The following is a 26969-nucleotide window of genomic DNA, read 5'->3' as shown; positions in this document are numbered from 1 at the left end:
CCAAAAGCGAAACTACAAGCATGTTACTTCGGTGCATAAACCTGTTTGCTGTCCAGAAAAAAAGAATTAAGGGAGCAAATGGAGTGTCATTTACATTCTAAAATACTATTTCATTAATGTACTATATAGCACAGTGAGAGATAGTGCTGAAATATTAATGGAATTTTTATGTGAAAATTAATTAAACTTGATTTTCCACAAAGTTATTATGTGTTGCACTTTAGAAGTCTCTCCTTTCTCTGAATATTAGTTGTAAAAACTGAAGTGGCTTTGTCTCTCTCTCTCTCTCTCTCTCTCTCTCTCTCTCCAAGTCTCCTATTTTGTTAACTAATTACAAGAGTGAATTAGAAAGAAGCTTTTTATACATAACATTTCTTGACAGTTTCTCTCAGTCCCTCCTACCATATTTTCATTTATGGATATTAGAAAATTCAAGGAAGTCTTTTTAAAAAGTAAAATAAAAAATGCCCCCAAGGGAAGACAGGATTGGTGATTATTAAATAGGATAAAGAAGCTTCCTTCTTACTGAGTGATCTGAAATCATTATTCTGACAGCTTTTCAACTAAGCATATGAAATGAGTTTGTGGCCTCAAGTATTTGAAAAAAAGAAAAGAAAAGAAATGTCCTTTACAATCTGTAACTTAAAAGAAGCTCAGCCATTTAGCTTGTTTTGCTCGAATATATCAGCAGTTATTTTATGGAGATGCAAAAGCAAGATTTTGAATTTTTATCAGTCCGTTGCTTTTAGGTATAATTCATACATGAGGAACTATGCCTCTAATACACATAAAAGCACTATGGGGAATTTTGAATTGTTTTGCTTTGTTTCGTGAACCTGTTGAATAGTATAAAAAGGACATCTCAAAATACTCAACTGTGTCCTCCCATGAATGATTACTAGGGCTGCGCAGAAAGTCATATCAGTGTTGTATGTCTGATTTAATTCATAATATTTATATAACGAAATAGTGATTACAATTTTGTTATATCATAATAGTTACAATATGAACTCCTTACAATATTTTAGAAACACCTTAAAAATTATCCACACCCCCCCCCCCCCAATTTAGAAATGAGTATTGAAACTTTTTTTCATTGATTGCTATAGGGTTATATTGGAAGCTTATGATGTCCTTTAAAGCAGGGGTAGGAATCATGCGACTTAAGTCTCAGGAAGTTCAACAGTGGGGTTTGTAGACAAGTAAAAGTGTACATGGGTAGGATAACATACTCTTGTAATACTTATCAGAATGTGAGTCCTAATGAAATCTATTTGACTGGACGCTACCAATTCTGGTCTTCTCTGTTCTAGTTCAACATGATATGCAAACCTCTGATGTTGTAAAAGCAGAGAGCAGACATTCTTATAGAACTGTTTTTGGTGCTGTGCTGTGGATTAGGGTTTTCAGAGTTTATTTTTTATATATTTAGCAAGCTTAGGTCTCTTAGATGTTGACTTTGAAGGTGAATTGATAGAACAGAACTCATAAATGAACATATCAATTGACTAAAGAATCAAGCAAGAGCTTGCAAGTGAAACAGGAGTGACTGAATATGTTTTAGAATGGTATTGTGTAAGATGCATGGATGGGCCCTACTGCCAACACCAAACTAGAATTGGTTGTTATTGTTGTTGTGCATCTTGGAGTAACCATAATCAGAGCTATCACAGGTTTTTCATGGGAAGACTTGTTCAGAAGGATTTGCCTTTGCCATACTCTGAGGCTAAGAGAGTGTGACTTGCCCAAGATCAACCAGTGGGTTTCCATGATTGAACAGAGATTTGAATCCTAGCCTCCAGAGCTGTAGTCTAATGCTAAAATAACTACACCATGCTGGTCCTCAAACCAGGGTTGCCAGAAACAAAACTAGAGAGGGCTCCTCCATCTTTAATGGTTGTATAGACGACAGAATTCGAGCAGGTGTAGCTTGTTATTTGGTAACACAACTCTTCTACACAGCTGTCTCCTGTTTTTGGTCTGGCAGACTTAACAATAGAGCTATCACAACATCACTACCTGTTCACTGCCTTCTTTGTCCCAACCAACAGCCTAAAAAGAAAGGGCAAAGCGTGTCAAAACTAGAGTTACCATTTTCAGCTATAGCTCACAAAACTACACTATTCTAAAAGTTGTAGTTCCAAAAAGTATTTTCCCTAACTTCAAATGTAAAATCTCCTGCTTATTCATTGAAAAAAGGCAAGTAAACAGATAATCGTAAGGATCAAAATGAAGAGGAGCAAAGTAATGGGGCTCAATGTTGAACAGTGCTTCTCTGTTAGAATGTGGGCCTTGGTATCTTTTCAGTGATGCTAATCTCTAATGATACCATCAGATAAAGTCCCACAGACAGAGCTTTTGTACTACCTCATGCCACTGTCTGGTATGATATTGGAGTTTTGTGTGATTTCTGGGTTATATGGCCATTTTCTAGCAGCATTTTCTCCTGACGTTTCACCTGCATCTGTGGCTGTAATCTTCAGAGGATGTGATGGTGGTGAAGCAAGTTGAGTATGTATACCTGTGGGCGATACTTTTCAATAGAGAGTGTTCACTTGTTTTGCTGAGAAAGATAAGGACACTGAGTAATTTTCCATGTCTGCCATTTTTGATTCTGAAAGTTTTGTGTTTTTCTTTCAAGTCCCCAGGATCAAAGGAGAGCAAGGGAATGATGACTAGAGAAGAGTTCATCGATAAAATGTCCACCAATATTAAGCGAGGCACAAAGGAAGAATATGGTGAACTATTTAGTAAGGTAGATTTGAATCGAGATGGAGTCATTGACTGGGAGAAACTGACCTCCTTTGTGCTGCTTGAACTGTATGAGAGAGATGAACGAACCAAATTATCTGTCATCCCCCAGTGGAAGGACCTCCAGCTTCTCCCACTGATCCATAAAGATGTGATTCAAAATGTGCTATTTTTGAAAAGCCATGCCAGCTATTTGACTGTGAGCAGGAGTGGATTGCTCGGTCTCTGGGGAGAGAGTTTAAAATTACAGAAGACACTTCAGATCACTACAGAAGTTGTCAAGCTGAAAGACCTCTGGGTGACCTCTCTGGTAGCACTACCAAATGTTAACAAGGTATGTAAATGTGCTGATGGAAGTGGAATCATACTTCCCAAATGAACCCAGGGCAGATAAATTTCCACAGCTTGAGATCACTTCTCTAACACAACTGTGCATATCACTCACAGAGTTACACTTTCAAAGCATGTGGAGATACCATGGCAGCAGCTTTGAGAGATCCACCAGTGCTACTCTTTTACCCATGCTTTCCAGAACAGCTTTCTGCCTCTCTCTCAATTTGAATAGACAATTTATCTCAACAACCACCTTTTTCATAATGCCTTCCTTTGAAGATGTATCTTTCAGAGGGAAGCATTTTGGCTTTCCATGTTTCAAAAAGAGTAAGCCTACCTTATTCTGATGGGTGGGTTTTGGACAGCGGTTAGTAGGCAAAGTTAGGATGAAAACACAGTTTGGAAAGTAACTACTAGCTTTAGCTGATATGCTAGCTGTACCCTTTCCTAGAATTGGAGATCCTAAAGATGGTAGTGCATGTGCTGGTAACATCAAGGTTGCACTTCTGCAATGTTCTCTACATTGAACTACCTCTGCACTAAGTTTGGAAACTCCAATTGGTTTGAAACATAGCAACCAGATTGGTTACAGAAACATTTAAGAGTGAGCATGTTACATCCTACTAAAGTCATTCCACTGGTTTCAAATTAATTTCTGAGGAAACTGTTGGTTTTGATCTTTAAAGCCCTACATGGCTTGGGTCCAGGTTACCTTCAGGATCACCCTCAGCCATATAATCTGCCTCATATACTTGGGTCTCTTAGGGAATGTTTACTTTAACCAACCTGAAACTGACTGGCAATGGTAACCTAGAGGACCTTTTCATCCACTGTCCCTAGACTGTGGAATGACCTACTAGAAAATATCTGACAGCTTAATGAGTTTACAGAATTTAATTAAAGACCAATCCCTTCTGAGAGGTCTACCCAGTCAATTTTAAACTATGAGTTTTAAATTTAATTTCTGTTAGTACTGTATTTTAATCTTTATAATATGCATTTTACTATATGCATTTTATGGTATTGTGTTTTATCTATTTTGTACCTCACTTCAAGCTGTGAGGAGAGGCTGGTAACAAATACATTTTTTATTATTAGTATTGGTAGTTTTGACATGAATGTTTATTCATTGACATGAAATAATAATAATAATAATAATAATAATAATAATAATAACAATAATCTTTTATTTATAACTCACCACCATCTCCCAGAGGGACTTGGGACAGCTGATAATACACTCAAGGTGTGACATCCAAAATACAAGAAGTGCTAAACAAAACATATGAGTAAACAATTAAAAAATCAAAACTTACTTTGTTAATGTTTTCTCTAAAGCTATAAAATGAGTTACCGTATATTATTTGTTGATACTAGTACACTAATGTTCTATAATACTGAATTTTTTTAAAAAATAGAAAATTACTTTTAATACAACACAACAAAATCAAATAGTATAAAATGTTAACTGTTTCTTAAACTGTTGTCATTTTTATTAGTTGATTAGAATCATGGGCTGGAATTCTCTATTAAAGAGATCTTTATGAAGCAAAACTTTTTCATGGGGCCCCAAGAAATGTTTATATATTTTATTATATATTCTATTATATATAATGTATATATATCAGGCATAGAAAAACCTTTGGAGGCATTGTGTTTTAAAATTTGACGAATGGGCTGGGCAGTGACAGATGGATGGAAAGTATTTGTGTGAACTAACTGGGAAAAAAACCCCCGAACAAATTCCTATGCACATTGCACATATCCCATTTGTAGTGTAAAAGGAAAAAGGAAAAAAAGAACAATGCAGTATTTAAACTGAAGAACAATTTTAACCAACATAAACGTAACAGTATTTCAGTGTAAGATCTCTAAGGTTATCCAGTCCAACCCCCTTCTGCAATGCAGAAGTACAATCAAAGCACCCTTAACAGATGGCCACCCAGCCTTTGCAGTAGGAGTAGTAGTAGTAGTAGTAGTAATACTATTACCATTTGTCCCTAAATTGTCAAATAATCAGGGGTTCCTCACCTTCCTTGCTGCCCAGATCCCTTCCCCCTTGGCTTGTTTGCTTCCAAAACCTTATTTCCCTCCCACTGCTCAGGGTGTGCTTTGATTGTGTTTTTCATACATGGCAGAAGGAAGTTTAATTGGATGGCCCCTGGGGTTTCTGCTATTATTATTATTATTATTATTATTATTATTATTACAGAGTCTGGGTGGATGTCTGTTGAGGGTGCTTTGATTGTGCTTTCTTACATGGTAGAAGGGGGTTGGACTGGATGGCCCTTGGGGTCTTCCACTGAAATACTGTTAAGTTTTTGTTGGTCAAAAGGTTTTCCCATGCTATCTTTCTATCTATCTATCATCTATCTATCTATCTATCTATCTATCTATCTATCCACACACACACATTATATATAATAAATAATAAAATATATAATACAATATATAAATATTTTGTGGGGCTCCACAAGAAACTTTTGCTTCAAAAAGGGCTCTGCAGCTGAAAAAGTTTGAGAACCCTGCCCCTTACTGTTAAAAATTACTGTTAAAGATTTTATGTATTATGGCAAGAAATTAATTTTAATTTATTGTTGAAGGCTTTCATGGCTGGAATCACTAGGTTCTTGTGGGTTTTTTTGGGCTATAGAGCCATGTTCTAGAGGCATTTCTCCTGACGTTTCGCCTGCATCTATGGCAAGCATCCTTGGAGGTAGTGAGGTCTGTTGGAATTAGGACAATGGGTTTATATATCTGTGGAATGGCTGGGGTGGGGCAAGGAGCTCTTCCCTGCTGCAGTTAGGTGTGAATGTTTAGCTGATCACCTTCATTAGCATTTGAAGGCCTGCCTGAGCCTGGGAAAATCTGTTGCTGGGAGGTGTTAATCTGTGCCTGGTTTTTTCCTCTCTGTTGTTTAGCTGTTATAATTTTAGAGTTTTTAAATACTGGTAGCCAGATTTTGTTCATTTTCATGGTCTCCTCCTTTCTGTTGAAATTGTCCACATGCTTGTGGATTTCAATGGCTTCTCTGTGTAGTCTGACATGGTGGTTGTTGGTGTGGTCCAGCATTTCTGTGTTCTCAAATAATATGCTGTGTCCAGGCTGGTTCATCAGGTGCTCTGCTATGGCTGACTTCTCTGGTTGAAGTAGTCTGCAGTGCCTTTCATGTTCCTTGATGCGTGTCTGGGCGCTGTGTTTGGTGGTCCCTATGTAGACTTGTCCACAGCTGCATGGTATACGGTAGACTCCTGCAGAGGTGAGAGGATCCCTCTTGTCCTTTGCTGAACGTAGCATTTGTTGGATCTTCTTGGTGGGTTTGTAGGTAGTTTGTATGTTGTGTTTCCTCATCAGCTTCCCTATGCGATTAATTTTAATTGCTTGTTTTCATCTTACTATAGGCAGTGAACGTAGGAAGCTGCATTACACTGAATCAGACCATAAATCCCTGCCCAATATTGTCAACTCTGATTGAAAAGAGACTCTCCAAAGTTTATCATAGAATTATTTCCCTGCTTTACCTCAAGAGGCTGGGAACTGAATCAAGGCATTTCTGCAGGAAAAAAAAAATTCTCTATCAGCATACTGTGGAGCCTCCTTCCTTAAGCCTCTTATACCAGTGATTCAGAAACAGTGCACTAGGAAATACTACCAGGCCGGGGGGAAAGATGAATCATGTATCCACTATGCCTATCAAAACATGGATATCTGTGAATTCTGACAGTTCAAGCACATCTTGCTCATTTTCTTTCTCATGTGACATCAGCTAGCTCCTTCCTTAACCACCTAGCAGCCATCTTCCCAGGTTAATGGCCGCCGAATGCAATTCTTACATTAATGGGAGGGCTGATGAAATTGCGGTGTTAATCTTTGACCAGTGCTTTAAAATATACCTATTATTCTATTTTATTATACCAAAGATTTCTATTTTATTTCATTTTGCATTGGAAGCACAATGTAGTTCTTGCCTGCTTCTCCCTATACATTGAGAAAGTTATAAACTGTAAGGCCAATAAAGACATAAAATCTGTTTTAAAATACAATGAAATGTAGCACTTTAAAAAGCACATTACCTGCACTTGTCAAAATACAAGCCCTCCGTTATAAAGAGCTTATAGTGATTTAAATTTCTTTAGGGAAAGAGATAGAGAGGAAAATGTAACAAGGAGTGAGCAACAGTGAAGACATGCTTAGACTACGGTTCTGTTAAGTAGGAAAGATAAAGGAATAAGGTGAGGCAAGTAAATAGAACCACCACCTACATTTTTTACACGAAAGTTACCTTAATTAATTTACCCTATTATACCCCACCTTTCTCTACCCCGAAGAGGACTCAAGGTGGCTTACATATAGGCAATGATTCAATGCCTTAAAATACATACAATTCCAATAACATTAAGATTAAATTAAATTAAAATTAATACATATTAAGCATTTAAAAACATTTCATTCAATACTAAAATCATGCCATCCATAATCATAGTCCAAACCATTCCATAGTCATGGCACAGATTCCAAATTTGTCATTGCACTGCACTATTCTTTGAAAACCCGATCCCAGAGCCAAGTTTTTTACTTACCTTCTGAAGGCTAGGAGGGAGGGGGTGATCTAATATTGCTGGGGAGGGAGATCCACAGCTGCAGGGCCACCACTAAGAAGGCCCTGTCTCTCATCCCCACCAATCGTGCTTGCGAGGAAGACCGAGAACAGGTCCTCTCCAGATGATCTTAATCTCTGAGGTGGCTCATAAGGGGAGATATGTTTGGACAGGAAAGCTGGGCCAGAACCGTTTAGGGCTTTATAGGCTGAAGTCCGCATTTGAATTGTGCTCGGTAGCAGACTGGCAAGCTGGCGCAACAGGAGGGATGTCCTCACCCTGTATGCTGCTCTGGTGATCAACCTGGCTCCTGCCTGCTGGATCAATTGAAGCTTCCGAACAGTCTTCAATGGCATCCCCATGCAGTAGTCTATATGGAATGTAACAAGAGGGTGGACCACCGTGGCCAAGTCTGACTTCCCAAGGTACGGGTGCAGCTGGCACACAAGTTTTAATTGTTCCCTGGCCACCACTGAAACCTGGGGTTCCAGGATCAGAGAAGAATCCAGGATCACTCCCAAGCTGCGAACCTGCATTTTTAGGGGGAGTGCAACCCCATTCAATATACACTGCAAGCCTATGCCCTGTTCAGCCTTGCAACTGATCAGGAGGACCTCTGTCTTGCTAAGCTTCAATCAGCAGGATTAATGGTCAAGGATCATGAGAATTCTAATCCAGATCATTTGGAGGAAAACAAGTTGGTAGATGGTCAACTGTAGCTCTTCAGATACATCTAAACTTCCATTTCCATGATCCCTCACTGCTAACTAGAGGTGTAAGAAATGGCTGAAATCTGAATAGAAATTTGTTTCAGAGATTTGGATGGCCCCCACTTTGATTAGTAAAGATTCAAAGGGGTGTGCGTGTCCCATTTTGATTCATAATCCAAATCCCCGAAGCTTTGAAATTGCTTCATTAAGATTTGTTCAGTTAGCTGCAATGGGAAAAAATTTTGAGGCTTGTTTCTCTGTCATTATTCTTATTATACTAGATTTATACCCCACCCTTCTCACCCCAACGGGGGACTCAGGGCAGCTTACAGACCATGGCATTCAATGCCGCACTACACATATAATAATAAACATGATATATCAATTTAAACAATTAGCATATCAATTTAAAAATATAGTAATAAACACTCTACCCTGGAGTGTGGTGGAGGCTCCTTCTCTGGAAGCTTTTAAATAGAGGCTGGATGGCCATCTGTCAGGGGTGATTTGAATGCAATATTCCTGCTTCTTGGCAGGGGGTTGGACTGGATGGCCCATGCGGTCTCTTCCAACTCTTTGATTCTATGATTCTATGATTCTACATGACATATCAATTGAAGAATTCAAATATAAATACAATAAAAGCTTAAAAGTAAACATTGAATCCCAACCGAAGTGGGCTGATGACATACCAATTAAACAAGCAATTAAACAATTCAATAAAAATACAATAAAACATTTTTATGGCTATCAGGATAAAACTTGGAATGTTTGTAGGCAACATTTATTACTTTAGTCTGCCAAATTTCAGAACATTTCGGCATCCACTGATTTTTAGGGAATTTTAAATTTTTTTACAAATAATTTAAAAAACACTGCAAGAGACATCCCCTTGGATTCTATATAATTAGGCAACATAAATGGTATAATTCCTCCAAAGTTTCAGAAATATTAGTTCATCTTTTAAAAAATGAATGAATTAAAAACTTTTTCAATTAAAATATTTGTAAAAATTGGTCCTTTCCAATTAGTAATTCAGAGATTCATATTTATGACTCATCCGACTTTCCAAATTATGAACGAGAGCTCCAAAGCTTTCCACACCCCTACTGTTGACTCCGCGGTCCAGGGCTCACGAGTGATTGACAACATCCTACTCTTGGGAGAGGTGGGGTGAGGTGCAGTAGAAGATGTTAATATAACAGCATATATCTCAGATAATAGGCCTGCTTGCCCAAAATGTATTATTGTTGTTTTTGCTATTGTTGTTATTATGTTTATTTATACCCTGCTTTTTTTCTCCACAAGGATCCTAATGATAATCAGATATGGAGAAATATAGTTTCTGTCCTTTGGGGGAAAAACAGCATTATAGCCTAAAACAGTGATTCTCAACCTTTGATCCTCCAGGTGTTTTGGACTTCAGATCCCACAGTTCCTAATAACTGGCAAGCTGGTTGGGATTTCTAGGAGTTGAAGTCCAAAACACCTGGAGGACCAAAGACTGAGAATCACTGGCCTAACACACCTGGAAGGCAACTGACTGGATGAGACTCACAGTAATCATTTGATGTCACAACACTGAGGCTCAATAACAAATTGTGATAAAATGTAAGCCTCTTAAGAAATTATTTGACACTTTGGTCACTCTATATACAACATTCTTTTCCCTTCTTTTCTTTCCCTTTTGCCACTTTCCTACATAGGTAGCAGTTGCATTCACAAGCAAGGAAATTTATTTTGCTGAGCTGAATTCCAAACAAGGATTCTCGTGTCACTATAAGCTTCAAGGACTCAAAGGAACTGTGATATGTATGGACTACTGGTACAACCACCATGATGAAAATGATGCCATTCTGACCATGGGGGATGTCTGTGGACAGGCGAGTAAAGTCAAATTTTGCAGTAGCCCTCACCAAATATTTGAAGGGCTATCATAGATGAAAGGGCAAACTTGTTTTCTGTTGTTCTGGAGTGTCAGATCCAAACCAATAGGCTCAAATTAAAATTAAAAACATTTTGAGTAAATGTGGAGAACTTTCTAATGGTGTAAGTTGTTCAACAGTGGAACAGATTGCTTTAGGTCATCTTCCCCTTTAATGCTTTCAACCAGAGATGTGCATTGAGTACAAGATTTGGTTTGAATCCAGATTTGGTGATTCAATTCAGACCTATTTGTGATTCAGGCATCCAAGTCATTGCTCCTCCCAATGGCTATGATTAGCAATCAACAGAGAGAAAAAACCCCTTTGCTTTCTGTCCAGATTTGAGTTATCTTGTCTCTGTCCAAAACCGCCAGTATTTGTTTTGAATCTAAAGCTACATCCTGGGTTTTTAAGGATCCAACCTCCAGTTTTTAGCAAGTCACATGTTAAAATACTGTAGCAGTGGATTTTTTAATTGGCTGTAGATTTGTCTAGCTGACATTTGAAATGCTTTCCTAGTTCTTTGATCCTATATATATTCCAGGCATTCCTCTTCTGTTTTGCTGAAATTCAGTTCATCTCAATTGTTTCTCATCCCTCATATTCATACTAATAGAATTGCTGCTAATCTGTCCAGGGCTTTGTTCCCTTCATTTGCCTTTAGATTGGGTCACCCTCCCCTTTTCTTGAGTCATGCTATATGTGTTTCCAAGCTGTACATATTTTAAGTTATTTCCTTTGTCCTCTTCTAAGCAAATCCCTGCAGTCTCATTAAGAAAAAATAGCCCCAGCTGTGGCCATGAAATTTAAATTCCTGCAAGTCATGAATTTATAACAAAGCAGAGGCTTTGTGTGATATCCAGGTTATCTCCTTCAGTAATGGATTGCTTTGAAATGTTGAGAATAGTTTAACTTTTTTTAAAAGAAGGTATATTTCTATCCCTCCTAGGTTCAAGCAATTGCCTTCAACACAGCCCAGATTTCATTATTTGAGCGACCTTCCAGTTCTTCTGAAGATGAAAATGTGATGAGGACTATTAATTGGCAGGAACTAGCATCTGGGTGTCACAAATGTTGCAGTACATTAAGGCACAACTTCCATGGTGAAGAATGGGTCAGACAAGGTTGGTACTGAAGAACAAATACAAGGAGGTCCCTTTCAAGTTTTGCATAAACTTTGGTTTTAGGGGGAAAACAATATGGTGAATCTAGGTCCTCCAGCTCCAAATCCTAAGTATATTTACCTAGGAAGAAAATCCATCTAGTTAATCTTAAGTATTAGACTGACTGAGGGCATCTGTCTCAGCCAGAAAATTTTGTGGAAAAGAAATAGTATTCATCGCTGAGCCTGGAACCCCAGGTCTCGGCGGTGGCTGGGGGCTTTTGCACAATTAAAACTTACGCGCCAGCTGTGCCCCTACCTGAGAAGTCAGATTTGGCCACAGTGGTCCATACTTTTGAAAAATCCCAAAGGCAATCCCACGCATTCTACATTGCCTTTGAAGACTGTTCAGAAGCTTCAAGTAGTCCAATGGGCAGCAACCAGGTTTCTAACTGGAGAGGGGCACAGGGAGCACACAAGTCCCTTGCCGCAACAGCTCCATTCACTGCTACTGAGCATAATTCACAGTGCTAGCTCAAGCCTATAAAGCTCTAAAAGGTTATGGCCCAGCTTATCTGTCCAAATGCATCTCCTCCTATGAACCACTTCAGTGATAAATATAATCCAGGGAGGCCCTGCTCTTGGTCCTTCCCCCTTCGCAGGTGTGACTGGCAGGGATGAGAGACAGGGTCGTGGCCCCTCAGCTGTGGAGCTCCATACCCAGGGAAAATTTATTAGCCCCCCCCCCCCCGTCCTTCAGAAAGTTAAAACCTGGTTGTAGGACCAAGCATTTGCACAGTGATAGTGCAACAATTGATATCTCAATGCAATAATGTACAATTACAGATCACAATTGGAATGGCTCCTGGCTTATGCTTCCGGATTGTGTGATTTTAGATAATTGTTTTAATTGATATGTTTTAGTGATGTGATTTTAATGTATATGTTGTTTTATAGTGATATGTATAATATGGTTAAAGTTCTTAATTTATAGTATATGTTATTGTCCAGAAATTATGTTTTGGTTTCCTCATGTATGTATACGGCATTGAATTTTGCCACTATTATGTTAGAAACCAGTTTGAGTCCCCTCAGGGGTGAGAAAAGCAGTATATAAATGCAATAAATAAATAAATAAATAAATAAATATTCCTTGGTTATTCCTCTGGAACCCCTAGGTGTTATTTATATTGTATTTATTTATATGCCACTTTTCTCTCTTAAAATAGACTCAAAGTAGGTTTTGTGGTAAATTTTGAAATGTGTGTACTCATCATGACAGTTTCTTTAGCAACATTCTTAAGGAGTGCCCCACAAATGCAAATCACTGTATTCATCTTTCTAAAAGAATTCTATCAGTGTTTAGCAAATCATTGGAAAAGCGACCTTGTCCATTTAAGCTGAAGTCACCATTCAAAGTACTTGAGATGATAGCAAGGATGAGTCATGCACATTAGAGTCTCTTAAGGTTTTTAAACAGAGGCTGGATGGCCATCTATGGGGACCGCTGCCATTTTGTGTATTCCTGCATCAAAGGGGGTTGAACTGGATGACCCTTGTTGTTCTTTTCCAACTATGTTTTTTATGATTATGTAATTTTCCAAGCCAACCTTTTGATTGGCTTGGAAACTCTACTTCCTTGCCAAAACTATTGTGAATTGCAAGAGAAATGAGAAGGAGCAAAGGAAAGCAAAGGGTATGGCTGATGATGCCTCTTAATCAGAAAGCACAGGGGCTTTTACCCTGTAGGATCTAATTTGATTAAACTAGTGCTGGGATCCTAAATGAGCTTGCTATTTGAGGTGTGATAGAAAACAGAAGGCTGCTAGCAATAATATTATATCCCAGTACTGTCAGCTCTGACAGGCAATTACTCTCCAGGATTCTTACCTTGTTCTACCTTGATGTACCTGATAAGACATGCTAGTCTCCCATCCAGTCACTGATCAAGGCTCCATAAATGAGGAGCCATGATCGGTGACTGAATGGGTATTCAGGGTCATTGCTGGATGAGAGCTCAACCTCCAATCTGCTCAGCATTCACCTTCAGGATAGAAGCAAGAAGGTTACATTAAATGTTTCATATTCTGTCTCCCATTAACCAGTGTGATGTGGTGCTTTAATTATTGGTCAAATGGCACCCTCATAGATTGTAATCATGCATGAAGTAATTTTACTGTAATACCTACAATCATTGATACCCAAAGGCTAAATGTGAATCTAGACATGATAAAACATGTGTCACTTTGTGAGAAAAAGGCCAACATACACAATCATACACTTTACCTCAGATACATTTTTGGGGAAAAAACTATGTACCCCAAGAGGGTGCTCATTCTTGAAGCCAGGACTTTGGGATAATCAATCAATCAAATGGTGAAATTCAGAACCAATGGAAATCAATGTAAAAAGGATTATCTATTTTGGATGAAGTGAGTGCCAGTCTGTAAAGATTTATGTCATTCTTTGACCTGTAACTTATTAGTTCTGAGCAGAATAAACCCAAGAGATATATTTATTGAATATATGAATCTACACTAATTGGGAATAACCGGTTGGGAGGTCGTCCTTCCTTCCTTCCAACAGACAAACTCATCCAGAGCCCTTTAAATAATAAAACAGAATTGTTATTTCTCTCTTTAGTTTAAGGCATATAATCTTTGTATTTTGATCTTACACATATTGTCAAGTGCTTTATTTTTAAAAAAGATTACTCGGGTAGAAACTGATGAACAATTATGCCTCTTGAAAGGCCATTAAATAAGCGAGTGAAACTAATGTGGGGGTGTCAGAGATGTACAGAAGATAGGTGTACTGAAATGAAATAAAGATTCAAAAAGTACCTTGTGGGTAGATTCTACAAATCCAACCATTATGAAGATGAAAGAAAGATTCTAGAAGTGTGAGGATTATGGAGATGAAAGAAAGTAAAGAAGGACTTGTTTTTAAATGAAGCAATTTCTTAAAAACAGAACTTTTAAATATCCTTACAGTTTAAGGGCAAAGAAGATGATTATTGAAGTGGTTGAGTTGCCAACTGTTTTGGAACAGGCTCTTCTAACACCTTTAATAGCAGTTTGTGTGTATCGGGAATTTATAATGCCTACATTCATCCTATGAAGGATATCATTCACTGATGTCTTAATTATACAAGAGCAAGCAAGCTGCACTTTATCTCATCAGTTAGCAATTTAAATATGACATTTGAACTGGTACAAGTAAGGGTGAGGCCAGGTTGCTTTAATCAATGGATGGGAAGTGAAAAATCTCTTATCATAGTATCCCTCCCTGGCTTATTTTCTACTATACAGTTGGCTCTCCACAACTGCAGGTTTAACATTTGTGGATTTTATTACTCACGGATTTGATTAATATGTTCTTTTAAGGGATCTTTGGTTTCTCCAGCACTGCTCTGTGCTCAACTACTGATGGAAACCATCTGTAGAGTCACATTGGAGGATCTAGAGATTCCTAAAAAAGTTGGTCTTCAGACATTTATAGCTCCTCTAGCATGATTCTATGGTCATCTTATGGCAAAAGTCATGCTAGAGATTCCTTGTTTACACTGACCCCAAACCCCATGTTTGATGAGAAGTCACTCTTGGACATCCAGATGATATTCAGGGATTTTTAGTTCATATCATGGGGGTAAATCCAATCAACCTGGTTTTCTTCTGCTTTATAAGAATTTGGGGAATGCGTCAGAATTTTGGTGAAACTCTGGAGCAGCATTTTAGGGTTAGTGTGGAGAGCTTGAGTGGCTGTAATATGAACCAGTCCAACATCTACACAGTCCAATGCCACCATCTCTTTTTCCCTAAAATAAGAATTTGAAGTAATGTGTGTACGTACGTATGCACACGCAGACATGCACACTTTTTAAGAAAAAGGAAACCCTGTGTGTCTTTACAAATGAAATGTGAAGTAAAGATTATGACAGCATATAACAAACCAATTTTCCAGCCAGTTACATTTTGTGTTATAATTATGCTTGCTGTTAAATCTCATCATGGGTTTGCTGAAAAATAACAGCTTTGTATTTCTGAAAATTCCTTTCAGTGAAACCAGTTCTAGATCACCAATTAAGGTGTGCTCAAAGAATGTATTAACTTGTGCATTGTATGAATAATCACACCCAAAATATGCACACATTTTTCTAAAAACTGGACTTGACCACAGCTCCTTCCAAAAATATATGCTTTGGAAAATAAGATGTAGGAAAATGGTCTCTGAGTGGATGATAATAAAGTTGAGGGAAAATTTATTTCAGCATTTTCTCTTTCTCTGTGCATGAAATGCTCTTTTTGAAAGTAATATTTGTACAACCTAATTGTACAGCTGCAAAAAAGAAAACTAATTCTAGGAGTCCAAAATTACAACATCAGTAGACTTTGCATTGTGTCTGCATTTGTCTGAATTAGTAAACCAGCATTGTCCCCATTATTATTAACACACCAATTCCAATACTAGAGATCATTAGCTAATCTTTGAGCAGTAATTCTGCACTAATTTACATTCCTAAAGGCAGTACTCACTGATCCCTGATAGAAACAGCATGTGAAATGTGTACACTGTGTGATGCTTTAGCATCCATGCATGCATATTTATGTATATGTAATGTGTCTATTAACTTTAGTTATGCTAGATTTGTGGGTGATGATTGTTTCATGGAGCAGGTTACATAACGACACAAAATATCCTGTGGATCTGTCTTTGTATTTGTACAAGTAGTCCCTTCATCTTATGAAAATCACAACTACTCCATAACATCATTTTTATGGCCAAGTCATCATGAGATAGCAAGCCTTCAGGCAATAAAATTCTTTTTTTTTTTTTATTAATATTTTTGTGTGGTTTTTCATTTACAGTGAAAGAGGGGGAACAATCATTGTGATAGAAAGTTTAGACAGATTGTGAGGTATAGTATAAGAGGTGGGTATGGGTAGGTGGAGAGAGGGGTTGGGAGAGGTAGGGGAAGGGGTTAATGGGGATGGGGTAAATACACATACATATACAACTTCCGTTCAGTCCACAGAGGGTCGCTGTTTTTTCTTCTTTCATTCTCTTGCTTTTTTCTTTGTAATTCTTATTTCCTTTCCCCATAGAAATTTATATGTCTAGCTTGATTTTCTCTTTTAGATATTCTTTTAAATATTTCCAATTTATTTGTTTATGCTTACTTTGCTCCTCTATTAAGCAGGATAGGCTGTCACAGTCCTTATAGTCTATTATCTTTTTTAACCAATCCTCCCTGGAGGGGATCTCCTTACTTTTCCATTTTTGAGCTATTAATATTCTAGCAGCAGATGATAAATAGAAAAAGATTTTCTCTTCATTTTTTCCCAGTCCAATCTCCATTATATTTAATAAATAATATTCAGGTTTAATGTCAAATTTTGTTTTGATAATACTCTGTGTATGCTCATGTATCATTCTCCAGAAAGTTTTTATTTTTTTGCAACTCCAATACATATGGAAGTAAGTGCCAACTTCTTTTCCGCACCTCCAGCATCGATTGTTGGAATTTTTATTAAACTTGGCTAGTTGGTCTGGGGTCAGATGCCATCTATAGAAAACCTTCAACCAATTCTCGATGATGTTAATGGATTTGGTGTACTTTAGTTTGGTTTTCCATATTTGCTCCCATTCAGTTAGTAAAATGGAGTGACCGACATCCCTAGCCCACTTGACCATGTTTTCTTTTACCACCTCTTTCTCAGTGTTCCACTTAAGTAAATTTTTGTATAATATTCTAATCAGTTTTTTCTCTTTTTTCATGATTATGTCCCAGCAGCTTTCTGTTTCACTGAATCCAACCTTGAGGTCTTCCTTGAAACATTGTTTAATTTGCATATATTGTAACCAATTTATTTCTTTATCATCTCCCTTTAGTTCTTCCATTGGTCTCAGCTGCCATTCGTTATTAGTTTTTGTCAACAATTGTCTATAACTGAGCCACCTACTTTTGGGTATTTCTCTTTTGTGGTGGGCCTCCACTGGCGATGCCCACATGGGCATTTGGGGATACATAACAGTTTTATATTTGTTCCAAACTTTTAACAGGGCACCTCTGACGTAATGATTAGTGAAGTTATATTCTATTCTAGCTTTCCCATAGCAGAGGTAAGCGTGCCACCCTCTTCTTATATCGTGGCCTTCCAACGTCAGTATTTTCTTTTGCTCTAAGGTGGCCCAAATTTTGACCCACGATAATGCGCAGGCTTCAAAGTATAACTGTATATCTGGCAGTCCCCATCCTCCCCTGTCTTTAGCATCCGTAAGGTTTTTTAATTTCACCCTAGCCTTTCTTCCATCCCATATGAAACTCCGAATGTCTTTATTCCATTTTTGGAAGCAAGATGTCGTTTTGATGACTGGGATCATCTGGAAGAGATATAGCATCTGAGGCAGTATGCTCATCTTAATGGCTGCGATCTTTCCAAGTGTTGACAAGTTTAGGTATTTCCAGTTTTTGAACTTCTTTTGTGCGCTGCTCCATACCCTCTCATAGTTATCCCTAAACAGATGTATATTGGAGGCTGAGATTATAATGCCCAGGTACCTGACTTTATTTACAACTTCTATCCCTGAGATCTTAAAGATTTCCTCTTTTTTCTCTAATTTGACGTTTTTTGTAATAATTTTTGTTTTATTCCTATTTATCTTCAATCCAGCCACTTTTCCAAATTTTTCGATCTTTAGTATCCATTTTTGAATAGATTCCGCCGGATTTTCCATGATACAGACCACGTCATCTGCGAAGGCTAAGGTTTTGTATTCTTCTGTCCTAATGGTAAGGCCCTTTAGCTCTTTGTTGTTTCTTAGGTCTTCTAACAGGACTTCTAGCACTAGGATAAACAGTAAGGGGGACAGGGGACACCCCTGTCGCACCCCTCTTTCTATTTTGATGTCTTCCGTACGTAAACCATTTACTAGTGCTTTTGCTGTTTGTCTTGAGTAGATTGCCTTTACTGCACTTAATATCGAGTGGCCAATGTCCATCTCCTTTAACATCAGATGTAGGAAGTCCCAATTTGTTTGGTCGAAAGCTTTTTCTGCATCCAGAAAAAGCAGTCCGACTTCCTCTTGGCGATTTTTCTCATAATACTCTATGATATTAAGTATTATCCTTGCGTTGTCTCTCATTAATCTACCCGGTAGGAAACCTCGCTGATCTTCTTTAATTTTCTCATTTAACAATAGCTTAAATCTATCGGCTAATATACCCGTGAATAGCTTGCAATCGCAATTCAACAGAGTGATGGGCCTGTAATTTTTAAGTTGGGTTGCCTCTGTATTTTCTTTGTGTATTATCGATATATAGCCTTCGTGCCAGGTCTCTGGTGTTTCTTCCCCACTCAGGATGCCATTCATTATGTCTTTTAAGCAGTTAATTAGCTCTTCTCTAAATGTTTTGTAATACAAAGCTGTCAGCCCGTCCGGGCCCGGGGCCTTATTATTGGCCATCTTCTTTATTGCTCTTACTATTTCATCCTCTTCTATAGGCCTGTTTAGTGATTCTCTTTCTATATCTGATATTTTGGAGACTTTTTGGTCTGATATATACTCCATAATATCCTCTTTTGTTACTTCATCTCTTTTATATAATTTTTGATAGTATTCCCTAAATTGGTTTGCTATATCTCTTTCTTTCGTGTAGATCTTGCCTTCTTCCATTATTTTTGTTATGAAATTTTGTTGTCTTCTCTTCGCCAGCTTACTTGCCAGGAACTTACCCGGCTTATTGGCCTGAACAAAAAACTGGGCTTTTAAATATTTCAATTTTCTAGCCATTTGAGATATTTGTGCCTCGTTCACTTCCTTCCTCAGCAGTTCTATTTCTAATTGGAGTTTTTTATTTCCTGCTCTTTTCTTCAACATGTCTTCCTTAGCTTTTAATTTCTCTATCAATTTTTCCTGTTCCTCTTTCCTTTTTTTGTTTTTGATGGCTCCTTGTTGGATTAGATGCCCCCGGATAACCGCCTTGCTGGCATCCCACACTATTCCTAACTTTGTTCCTTTGCCTATATTATTCTCAAAATATTCTTTTAGTATGTTTTTATTATATTTGATGTCTTCCTCTGACTTTATTAACCAATCATTTAGTCTCCATCTTTTCTCTTTATGGCTGATTACCATTTCTAATTTTAATGGACAGTGGTCCGTAAGTGTTCTGGGCATTATTGTCATTTTTTTGGTTTTTATAACTAAGGATTTTGTTACCCAGCACATGTCTATACGAGACCATGTCTCATGTCTGTTGGAAAAATAAGTATAGTCCCTTACATCTGGGTTTAATGTTCGCCATATATCTCGGAGATGGAACTCTTCTTGTAACTGTGTGAAAGCCACCGGTAGTCTCCCTCCTTTCGGGTCCCCCCCTCTCATTCTCTTTCTGGATTTGTCTATGTTGTTGTCCAATACTCCATTAAAGTCCCCTATGATTATAATATTTTCCATCCTATGTTCTGTTAGCTCTTTCTTAAGGGCTTTAACAAAGTTGGTTTTAGCTCCGTTGGGGGCGTAGATATTACATATAAGTACGTTTAACCCATTTACTTTGCAATTCACACCTACCATCCTCCCATCGTCATCTTTAAAAGCCAATTCAGGTTCCAAACTCTCTTTAATGTATAGTGCTACCCCTCTCTTTTTTTGGGGTGCTGATGAGTGGAATAGTTTTCCTAAATATTTATTTTGTAAGTGAGCAGAATGTTTTTGCATGATGTGCGTTTCTTGCATCGCCACTACATCACATTTTAAACTCTTAAACATATTGCTTATCAATTTCCTTTTATTCGGGCTGTTCAGCCCGTTAACATTGTTCGATATGATTTTAAACGCCATCAATCAATTTTATATCTAACAAGTCCTTTGTTACTATATCCTTCATTCCATAGTCCTCTGGGGAGGTTTCTCTGGCCCTCTTTTCCCCTTTGTTTCTTCTAGTTGGGTCCAGTATGTTTGTTGTTTCCATCTCTTCTCTGTCTGATTCTCTCTCTTCTTCCCTATCTGGGTATCTCCCCGCTTTCTTTTTTTTTTCCTCCTGATCCTCCTTAATTTTTTGGTAAAAGATTTTGGCTTTTTCTACCGATGTTATCCAATGTCTTTCATCGTTATAGGTAGCCATTATACCCTCCATCTTTTCCCATCTAAATTTAATGTGTAACTTTTTTAACTCATCTGTTAAAAAATAATATTGTTTTCTTTTACTCAAATCTGAGGAAGATACCTCCTTCAAGATGATCACTTTCTTGCCCTTATAGTTTATAGGTTCTCTGGTGCTACTTTTAATAATTTGGTCTCTTAAGTGTTTCCTTGCTAGATGGGCCACTATGTCTCTTGCCGTCCCTTTCTTTTTGGCATACATTGTTTGTACTCTATAAACTCTGTCTATGTTTTTATCCATCTCTTGAGTTGGCACATCTAGGATCTTTGCTGTAATTTCAATTACTGTGTTTCTTAAGTTATCCTGTTCATTTTCTTCGATATTCCTAATTCTAATTTGATATTCTGCTTCGTTCCTGTTTGTTCTTTCTTGCACCTTATTTATTCTTTCTGTTAGCTCTTCCAGTTTATCTACTCTTTTATTAGTTTTTTCCACATATTTCTTCTGGACCACATTCTCCTTTTTTATGTCATTGATTTCTTTTTGCATTACATTCATCTCTGTTTTAACCGCCTGTATTTCCTCTTTAATTTCCTCCCCAAGCTTTCCCATTTCGTCTTTTATCATCTTCTCAAATTTGGATTCCATCTTCTTTTGGGTTGCTTGTATTTTTTCTTGTGTCTCTTGTAGTTTCCCTTGTGCCTCTTGTATTTTAGCTAGCTCTGCCATTATGGCTGCAGTGGGGGAGTCTTCTTGGGGTTTTTCGATTTTTTCACCTACTATTTTCTGTAATCTGTCTCCCTGCAGGGAGTGTCTTCTTCCCTGTGGCAATTTATTGCCTTTCGTTGTCGGTGTTTGTTCCATCTTTTTTCCCTTCTTTATTTTCCAAGTCCTTAGTGATCAACAATATCTTCCAAGTCAGTTTTTATTGTCAATCCTTATTTCCTTATTTATTTCTTAATTATTTAATTAGTTAACTATTCCTTCCACTCTTCATCATGCTTATGTTCCTCTTATTCGGTTATCCTGGTTTCCAGACCTTCTGTTTCGCCTTCTAGCTCTGTTACTTTGTATAATTTGTTTTCTGTCTGGTTCTGCTTCTCTTCTTTCTTCTTTATTTACGACCAGAGTGTGTTCCTCCAACTACTTTTACAATAATCTATTTCCCATAATTACAATCATCAACAATTTTATCAAATGCTGCTATACTTTAAAGTGCTTTAGAGTGCTTGTTCCAATTATTCCAGTTATTAAATTACACTATTTCCTATTATGTGGTATCACAATTGCATATCTTAATTACACAGCCTACCTATGAAATATCTTATATATCAGAAAAAGTCACTTTACTCCATATAATTTGATATTGTATATTATAAATTTAATTTAATTGAATAAATATATTGAATAATTAAATATAGGTACTATTAAATACAATTACATATATAAAGCAATTTCAATCTATTAAATACAATTATATATATAAGTAATTTCAGTCTTAATAAATTTAAATTTAAATGTTAATTTTGAATCTATGTATTGGGTTCCGTTGTTTACCTTTGCTGCTTTCTTCTCTTCTCTTCTGTCTTCACCAAGGTTAGCTCACCATTTCACCTTCCGCCCTTTACTCTTCCCGAAAGCTTAGTAGTAAGTAGTGAGTAGCCGGGGTGGGGTGTTTATTTACCAGTTCCAATTATTTCTTTTCTGTTCTTTCCTCTTCTTTCCTCCTTCCAGTTACTTCTCCGCTTCTCCGGCTTTCCCAACTCTGTTTTTCCCTTTTCCGCCTTTCACAGCCTTTTACAGCGTTTTACAGCGTTTGTGGTCTTTGCAGCGTCTCCGTCGGGTTTGCTTTGCGGCTCCAGTTGCTTTTCGTCTTGTGGGCCTCCTCGTTCGCCACCACGTTTTTCCTCCCGCTTCCTCGTCCTTCTCCTTCTCCTCCGTCGGGGCTGGGGCTGGGGCTGTTAGACACCAGGGGGTATGCTAGGGGGGTCTATTCCCTCCCGCCCCTCTCTAGTCCTTCGTCTTCCTCAGCACTTGCCCGTCCCGCCGTCTTCTCGTCTACACCGCCTCTCAGCCTCTCCGCCGTTCTCGTCTCGTCTCCGCCGCCGCCGCTCCGACCATTCCGCCCTTCAATACCTCCGTCCTCGGAGCAGGTACTCTCTCTAGTCCTTTGAGCTTCTCTCAGTTAGTCTGCGGACCCAGTATGCCCAATAGGGTCTCAGGTGGTTCCACAATTCTTTCTACGGGTGTCTTCTCAATAGGTTTTACCTCTCCTTATTCCCTCCGCTTCCTTTATCTCTTTTAAGTCCTCTTTCTTTTTTCCACATGGAGCTTGTACAGCATAATGGAGGCGGTAGGCTGCTTACCGTCCTTTAGGACGGCGTCCTCGTCCCAGGCCTTATCTCCAGGCTCTTTCGCAATCGTGAGGTTGCTATGCCCTGGGGAATGCCAACACGACTTCATCCGTCGTCGTTAGGGGGAGAAATACTGATCCCCCGGCCCCTCAGGAGAGGTTTACAGCCAGTAGCTCCAGGAGCTCTCTAAGCTGCTGCAGCCTCCATCTTTGCCTCCACCGGAAGTTGTCCAGGCAATAAAATTCTTAGTTGTTAGCTAGTCCGGCTCTGAATTGGAAGTTATACTACTTGAGCTGCTTCAAAAAATGTACCGGAAATCTCTCAGCTTGATAGCATCTGCCAGAGATTGGCTTCCAGGGTTCAACGTCATCTCCCTTTCACAATGGCACAGCAAATTAGGACTTTGTGATAGAGGATACAACTAATAATGAAAAATATGGATCTAGGACAATGACTTTCAGCATAGTTACTTTGACAACAGAGACCTATTATTATGCATAATCAAAGACAGGCCCTACTGTTTGGCATGGTATGGTGATCACCTCAGCTAGCAGATCTTAGGGAATATAGAGTGATGGTGAGGTATTGGAGGTCTTTCCAACAATACATGTGGTACTTCTAGATTACTATACTGCTCTCAGTTGCTGTACAGGCATCCCATGTGGATGGGAAAATTCAGCTAATAGTCTAGCTGTCTTCTGTAGATGGAACTGAGGAGGGGAAACACACCATTTTAACAGGTAGGAAAACAGTTTTGGACATCTCTGTGAGCATCTACTTCCTCCGAGTTCAGTGGAGGTCAGTCCCTCAAAGCTTTATCTCTCTCTGGTACATTCTCTGCCCCTCTGGAAATCTTCAAATTAGATTGCTCAAGGAAAATGCTTCTGACTCGAGGAGTGCATAATTGCTCATCAATGTGCACAAATATTGTGCAATCACCTTAAATGTGGCTCAGAAGTTGCATAATTTCATCACAAGCTGCATTGCAGAGCTGCTGTTCCATATTCTCTTGCTACCCATAATCAGACCAGAGGTTGATGAAACCTTGTTTTACAAATCGCCATCTTCAAAGCATTGCAGAATTATAGTTACAATGAAGATGATTTTAATATCTGTATTTTGAGTAGTCTAAAGATATGGTGAAGTTCCAAAGTTTCTCATTCAGCAACTGTAAAGCAAGACTCTGACAAGTTCATCTGCTGCTATCCCTCCCTCGCGCTCTCTCACACACATCCACAATTCGAGTTTGAAAAATGTACTTGAGACATCCAGTTTTCATCCCAGAATAGAAATGTATCTATCACAATTGATTCAGTCCTAGCTTAAAGATGGATTTGATGAAGAATTTAATTAGTTTATAATCTCCTTTCTTTTTCAGTTGCATACAGCTCATCTTTAGATGTATTTATTTCTATTTCAACCAGTAGCACAAACACTTTGGTGCTAGCTTGGAGAGAAAAATTAAGTCATCGTCTTAGAATGACAACTTTCCACATAAACCAAGGAGTCAATGCTTTTGATTTCCATCCCAGACTCAACTTGATAGGTATGTAACACTTTAAATTTATCTTTTATTGTAAATTTTAATAGGTTAATCAAAAGTCTAGAAGTGGTTCTACCTTTCTAAATGGCAGTTCTCAAGATCCCTTAGAATGGCACCATAACAGCTGAAGTGGAAGTGAGCTGATGTCATTGTGTAATTCAGGTAAAAAGATTCTATACTGCAAATCAAGTTGGCCAAGCCTTTTCTCATCTCAAGAGACTATGAAAATGCGTGAAGTGGCTTAGGAATCTCAAAGAGAATATGAATTAATCGACATTGGGCAGGATTCATTGGGGGAAACCATGATAATTAAATGTGGCTCTTCAATTAAAATAGCTTTATTTTCTGTAGGTGCACACTTTTGTGGACTATACACAAGGGCAGGGGAGAGAACAAAGGGAGAATCATTCAAAGTAGGGAACAGGTTGATTTTTCCTGCTGTAGAACTTGGAAGCAATACATTAGAAATAATGAAGTTACCAGTAATGAATTACTTTGGGTGGTAATGTAAACACAACAATAGTGCACTTCAAAAATATTGAGAGGAGTATGAATGTCATTACATAGTTTTTTCTTGGCTTGAGTCATACTTTTTTTCACACTTGCAAAATGTATCTTTTAAATTGCATGGAGTTGCATTTTGTGTAGCAGTTTTTAGGTTTTGTGCCATTCTTTTACAATTGTAAGAAGATACAAATTGCACACAATTATTTACTTAGAAAAAAGTTACTTTAAGCATTCATGAGCTTAAATGATTTGGCTATAAAGCGCTACATTAATTACTTTTCTGACTGTTACTTGTTACTGAGTGTGTTCAGACCCGTGTCAGAAGCAAATCAAGAGTACAGTTGTAATGTATTTAAAAACACAAAGTTAAAAACTTACCATTATACTAAATTTCCTTGGACCAGTACCTGGACACTTGGAGTGCCTCTGATGTTGCTATAAGAAAGTCCTCCATTGTGCATGTGGCAGGGCTCAAACTACATTGTAGTAAGTGGTCTGTGGTTTGCTCTTCTCTGCACATGCATGTTGTGGACTCCACTTTGTAGCCCCATTTCTTAAGGTTGGCTCTGCATCTTGTGGTCCAGAGTGCAGTCTGTTCAGTGCCTTCTAAGTAACCCAGTCTTCTGTGTGCCCAGAAGAGAGTCTCTCATTTGGTATCAGCCACTGATTGAGGTTCTGGGTTTTAGCCTGCCACTTTTGGACTCTTGCTTGCTGAGGTGTTCCTGTGAGTATTTCTGTAGATCTTAGGAAGCTATTTCTTGATTTAAGTCAGTGGCGCACTGGCTAGTATCCAAACAGAGAATGGGACAGAGATAACACTGCCTTGGTGTGTCAGGTGAGGTAAGGAGAGGGCAATGCTGCTAATGTGGCTGCTCCAAACATTGGTGCTGGGTGTACACTTAGATTAACTGGGTTGATATCAGCAGTGACACAGATTTTAGACAGAGGTTGTTTTTCTCCATGTTTGCAGTCATCTCAGGGATGACATTTAGAGCAATTGTTTGGACACAAGTTAGATAGGAAAGAAGATAGACTGAATGATAGTTTTTGTGTACATGCTCACAACTTCTGTGTGCAGGACATGTAATAGCCATGAGATCTGCTACAATATACCTTTGGACTTTATCACACAAAGGTATTGTGTGATAAAACTGGAATTGAAGCAGGGCCATTGCCATTCTATTGACACTCTTACAAGATTGTGGGAAAGTATTAGTGCAGAATAATGGATTGGCGAATCAGTGCAGTTGTGTGAACAAAGCAACATGTAATAGCAAAAGGCTCTTGCTGGTATGTAGCCACTGTTGGTGACAGAGGTGCTGCTGTGGAAAAAGTCCAGTGCAATGAAGTCTGGTGTCATTGTGGAATGGGGAATCCAGGAGAGGTCCACTCAGAATTAAGATGGTCACAAATAGGGGTAGCAGCAGTGGCAACATAAGATTTGCTTCATTGATTGGAAAAACAGCAAGAAACAATGACCTTTTTGGGTGCTTAGAATAATGAGCAATGTATCTCGTGCCCTTTGAACATTGCTTATCATTAAAAAAAACAAGTAATGAAAACAATGCACAACATAACAACACTTTCTCATGACTACTGGCAACTGATTAGTCTTCAAGCATAATAATAAATAAGAGAAACAAATTACTTTTTAAAAAGTAACTTTCTAAGTTCTGCATAAAAGGGAAGTGTGTATCATCTCTTTTCCTTTTGGCTGGTAATAAGACAGCCATGGTTATCAAGGAAGTGTGATAAAATGAGGACATCTTTTTTTCTGGGCAGAATTCCATACAGAAAATGCGCAGTAAATCGTAGCAATGCTGTAAAACATGGTATTTGCCTAGCGATGGTTGTATCTTAGCACTCCTGAATGCTCTGGGTCCTATATATCAGGATAGTTCTGCATGACAAATGCAAACTGATTTGAGATAAATATAAGCAGCACAAGTTCCCTCGAGGAGCCCAGCATACCATATTTTTATGAGGGTTGTGAGAATTCAGCTTTTTTAATCCTCTTGTAAAACAGAAGCTGGAGAA

General features: G+C 38.2%; 1 protein-coding gene across 1 annotated transcript in view; it reads left to right on the top strand.

The window, feature by feature from the left end:
* WDR49 (WD repeat domain 49) overlaps positions 1–26969 on the top strand; it is a 155606-nt gene that overhangs the window by 25601 nt on the left and 103036 nt on the right. The window contains exons 3-6 of the mRNA XM_060767576.2: positions 2642–3085; positions 10099–10275; positions 11267–11441; positions 24261–24428. Of these exons, the coding sequence (XP_060623559.2) occupies positions 2642–3085; positions 10099–10275; positions 11267–11441; positions 24261–24428 (964 nt within the window). The remainder of the gene's footprint in view (positions 1–2641; positions 3086–10098; positions 10276–11266; positions 11442–24260; positions 24429–26969) is intronic.

The sequence above is a fragment of the Anolis sagrei genome, chromosome 3, assembly GCF_037176765.1.
Source record: "Anolis sagrei isolate rAnoSag1 chromosome 3, rAnoSag1.mat, whole genome shotgun sequence".
In the NCBI taxonomy this organism is placed as follows: domain Eukaryota; kingdom Metazoa; phylum Chordata; class Lepidosauria; order Squamata; family Dactyloidae; genus Anolis; species Anolis sagrei.
The sequence above is the reverse complement of the archived record's forward strand: the minus strand, read 5'-3'. Positions and strand labels throughout refer to the sequence as shown.